This window comes from Patiria miniata, unplaced genomic scaffold, assembly GCF_015706575.1.
Source record: "Patiria miniata isolate m_02_andy unplaced genomic scaffold, ASM1570657v1 HiC_scaffold_6, whole genome shotgun sequence".
In the NCBI taxonomy this organism is placed as follows: domain Eukaryota; kingdom Metazoa; phylum Echinodermata; class Asteroidea; order Valvatida; family Asterinidae; genus Patiria; species Patiria miniata.
In genome coordinates, this window is record NW_024037073.1 from 18,544,250 (window position 1) to 18,548,708 (window position 4,459).

Below are 4,459 nucleotides of genomic sequence, written 5' to 3' on the forward strand. Positions count from 1 at the left end.
TGACAGTGGATGTACAATAACAAAGAAATGCCCTTGTCAAAGCTCATTTGAACAGCTTAGGCCAAAAAAAAAATAAAATAATAGTTCTGCTTCCGATTACATGGCATTCGAAAATAGGGTAGGTAGGTAGGGAATTTTTTTTATTGCCAAATTTTTTTGTGTACGATCATATGGAGGCCTCTGCGTGAAGTCAAGGGTAAAAGGTATAAAATGATTGTTTGGGGTGTTTTTTTCTCATTTTCCAATAAAAAAATTAGGGTAGGGGCTGTCAGAATAGGGTAGGTAGGGAAACCTGAAGAAGAACTATTATTTTTTTTTGCCTTATTTGAATTGGGACTGGAGGAGTTGAGATGATGGACTTGCAGGCACTTGCAGGGACTTGTGATAGACTCGACTACTTCCCTGGGAAACCAGCCAGTTGGGAAGTGTACGTTATAATTCCGTCCTGTATAGTGGCTCTGCATCCATGTCCACAGCTGTAAATGACATATGACCCACAACAGGGTATTTGGCCATGTACACCTCCCTGAAGACTTTATCCAGCGAGTCGAGTTCTTCTTTGGAGAGGCCAGTCTGCCAGAAAGAGCAAAAGAGCAAAAATGTCTGAAATTGTAACAAGATTGAGACCTTTCTGAGACCTGTTTTTAGACTTCTTTATATTATCTTTTAAAAGTTGTTGTTTTTCTCCAAACAAATTTTCAATTTGCATGTTTTGTTTTAACAAAAAAAACACCTACCTTTCCCACTTTTTGGCACCTGCAAACCTCTGAAAAAGGGCTTTAATTTTGCAGACAAATGAATTGAGCCGAATTATTGTCTGACAGCTAATAATTTGAATTTTGTGAGGAAATAATTCAATAGCTAAACATTGGTGATTTTTTTCAGTCAATGTCTCATCCAAGAGTGAATAACTATTATATTGCTTAGCTAGGGAAAAAGCAAAGGAAACAAAATGTATATATTGATTTTATCCATCCTGTCAATGAAATTTTTGCTGTTGGATGTTGTAGGAATAAAACAAAATTTAAAACGTAATTATTGTCTTCAGCCAAGTGCTTACCAGCTTCAACTAAGGGGAGCCTTTTACATACACTGGATTCAGACCTTCAATGTAAAAGTAATGAGTCATTCAAATTTAAAAGACTGAATACATAGAATGGAGAAGACAAAAACGTTCCCTTACAACATCTGCAGTAAGGTCTTGAGGGTCCAGTGACATCTTAGCAACTGCTCTTGTGCAGTCCTTGCCCGCCAGAGGATTGTATGTGGCTCCTTTCCCATAGAATTCTAGACCAAAAAGTAGAAAGTTCTGATTCGGCACACTTAACATTCTGAGAAAATTGCACATATATAATAATTCTAAATGGCTGTGCCATACCTTGTGATATTTAGGTCAGTGCCAATTAACCGTACCTGGGAATTTTCATGGTTTGGTATAGGCCAATGTTTGTTGTTGTTTGAACGAGTCCAAATTATATATTCATCTTATCTTTGTATCTGCATATCAAATCCTTGAAAATACAAATACCTGTTTATATGACTAACTGTTGAATGCACTAATGTTTGTATGAATATTCAATAAATTAAAAAAAACATATACAGACTTACCCTTCCCTGATGTTACATCAAAGACAACACCTTTCACAGCCAAGTAAATTGGCCTACCTTCCTAGGGGTAAAATATAAACAAAAATCATAATTTCAAATACACAATTTACTATTTAAAGTAAAAGGTAATAATTTTATATACAAGTTTTACAATGATTGCTTTTGTTGTTTTTCAGAAATGGACAAATTTGGGGTAAGTATTTTACATCAAACATCGTTCCACTGACCTATTTAAAGTTTTGTGTAATCATGGAGGCCGAAAAAACAATGGGAAGAATTCCATACATCACTAATTTTTTCCTACTACAGTGACTGACATGTATGATGTATATTTATCAGCCATCAGAAAGTACAACCTGTCCTATAAAAAATTAAAGCAGGGAACTTTTAAGGCATTTTGAATTGATTTACTGAGAAAACACGACATACAGGGTGGCAACTGTTATTCCGAGTAACTAGGACTCTACGAATCGCTTTTTTAACATTGTCCAAATGTTAAAAAAGGGATTCGTAGAGTCCTAGTCATGCTAGTTACTCGGACGAGGCAACTGTCGGTAATCCTTACTTTTAGGACCCCTTTCCTATATAAGGTTAAAAGACTCACCAAAACAGCTGACTATGACACTCAAAAGTGACATTCTGATATTTATTGACACATTTGAACATTTGGCAATGACACCTCTTGAATATCAGCAGGTTTGATTTTGTAGAAAGAGGGCAGGGTTTTGATTTACACTGTATGAGGGGTTAAAGACGACGATGACAAACAGAAAATAAATTTAAAAAGCAAGATGGCGAACTGCAAAAAAAGGTAGGAAAGTCACATTTTCTTTGAAAGTGCTTTCAAAATTATAACTAACATTAGTTTGTCTGAAGAAAAAAGACTTCTTTAGCCTGCAAAAGTCACTTTGGTACTGGACAGTCATCTGCAAAAGTCAGTTTTGAACAGAACTCGTACAAAATAGAGGTGTCCTAAAACTAAAAGTAAGGATTACCCAACTGTCAAGTGCTTTGCTACTTAAACATAATTTATCCAAATGGCTAAAAATAACGTTATACACCCACACACACGACTGATTTTGCTTACAAAAGATCCATCATAGACTGACAGGTCTTCATCAGTGAAAGCACGCATCGGCTTCTCTTGAAACTTCAAGTTCATTTTGTTTTCATGTTCATCATGTTCATCATGTTCATCGTCGTCTGCTGTCTTTTTTGCTGATGTGTCTTTCTCTGAGTCTGAGGGCAATGCATTTGGAAAGATCATGCAAACTAACAAACAAAATAAGACAACAAATGCTGGCGATGTATTCGACAAAACCCGTAGTTCCATAACTGAAGAAAAATAACGCAAAGTTGAAAATAAACAGAACTTCCAGACGTAAATTTGGACCAGGCTGATCTTGGCACGAAAATCGGGCCGGATTTTCGGCTGGCCGGATTTTCGGCTAGGCACTATTTTTACGGCGGCGCACCGCCGTGAGGATTAATTGCCACTACGGTGGCCCTAAACAGTCATTGCAAATGCACATTAGGAGAAAACGAATTATAAAGGAAGTTCAACTTCTTATCACGGTGGATTACCTTAAATAACTGAAAATGTTGTTTATTCGACTCTAAAGTAAATCGTAATGAAGACTGTGGCAATTGTTTTTCACAATTGGGAATGTTAATGTTATAAATGTTAACGTTACTGAACTAAGGTTCAGTAACTCTCATTATAGCCGATGAGAGGGCGCTATATCCGCCAGACTACTCCTTGAGTAGTGTTGCGTTGCGGGAAGGACCGGGTCCCATGCATGAGTCCCGGGGGGGGGGGGGGGGGCCTGATTTCATATCTTTCTTTCCTGTTTTTGCAAAACTTTCCATTTTTTTCATAGAAATTAATACTCATAAGGCCTGGCCGTGATCATCTTTTCCCAAAATACATGGTTGTTTAGTGCCCTCTACGATACTTTTATGACACGTACGTACACAGGTATTATAATAATTGCAAAATGATTTTGTACCCTCCTAAATGCCGGAAATATCCCGTTCCAATTGCTTACACGGGTTCAGGGACATCCAAAGTGTATTCTATTCGCGCCCGGAATAAATCGGTATTGAAACAGAGTCAGCCCGATTGAATTAATCCAACGATTGATAATTAACGTACAAAACAGCCGTTTTCCAAAGAAAATACGGATATCCCATTTTGAAATGATTTTGTACCATCCTAAATGTCCGAAATGTCCCGTTCCAATTGCATACACGGGTTAAGGGACATCCAAAATGTATTCTATTTGCGCCCCGAATAAACCAGTATTGAAACAGAGTCAGCCCAATGAAATTAATCCGACAATTAATAATTACGATACAAAAGACCGGTTTTCCAAAGAAAATACGGATGTCCCATTTTGAAATGATTTTGTACCATCCTAAATGTCCGAAATGGCCCGTTCCAATTGCATACACGGGTTAAGGGACATCCCAAGTGTATTCTATTTTGCGCCCCGAATAAATCAGTATTGAAACAGAGTCATCCCAATTAAATTAATCCAACGATTGATAATTACGAAACAAAACAGCCGTTTTCCAAAGAAAATACGGATATCCCATTTTGAAATGATTTTGTACCATCCTAAATGTCCGAAATGTCCCGTTCCAATTGCATACACGGGTTAAGGGACATCCAAAGTGTTTTCTATTTGCGCCCGGAATAAATCAGTATTGAAACAGAGTCATCCCAATTAAATTAATCAGACGATTGATAATTAACGTACAAAACATTCGTTTTCCAAAGAAAATACGGATATCCCATTTTGAAATGATTTTGTACCATCCTAAATGTCCGAAATGTCCCGTTCCAATT

General features: G+C 37.1%; 1 protein-coding gene across 1 annotated transcript; it reads right to left on the reverse strand.

The window, feature by feature from the left end:
* Positions 1-251: 251 nt before the first annotated feature.
* Positions 252-3,077, reverse strand: LOC119742687 (neudesin-like). Its single transcript, XM_038218848.1, has 4 exons — positions 2,696-3,077; positions 1,609-1,669; positions 1,184-1,287; positions 252-573 (listed from the first exon to the last, which is right to left on the reverse strand). Exons 1-4 carry the CDS (start codon positions 2,939-2,941, stop codon positions 433-435), a joined length of 552 nt encoding a protein of 183 aa, XP_038074776.1. The 5' UTR covers positions 2,942-3,077; the 3' UTR covers positions 252-432.
* Between the last annotated feature and the right edge of the window lie 1,382 nt (positions 3,078-4,459).

Excerpts from the sequence above, each read along its gene's own strand:
- LOC119742687 (XM_038218848.1), bottom strand. The coding sequence starts at position 2,941 with ATGGAACTACGGGTTTTGTCGAATACATCGCCAGCATTTGTTGTCTTA. Across the intron at positions 1,670-2,695 it reads CAGTCTATGATGGATCTTTT|GAAGGTAGGCCAATTTACTT; the intron begins GTAAGCAAAATC and ends TTTTACCCCTAG. Across the intron at positions 1,288-1,608 it reads TGATGTAACATCAGGGAAGG|AATTCTATGGGAAAGGAGCC; the intron begins GTAAGTCTGTAT and ends TTTTTGGTCTAG.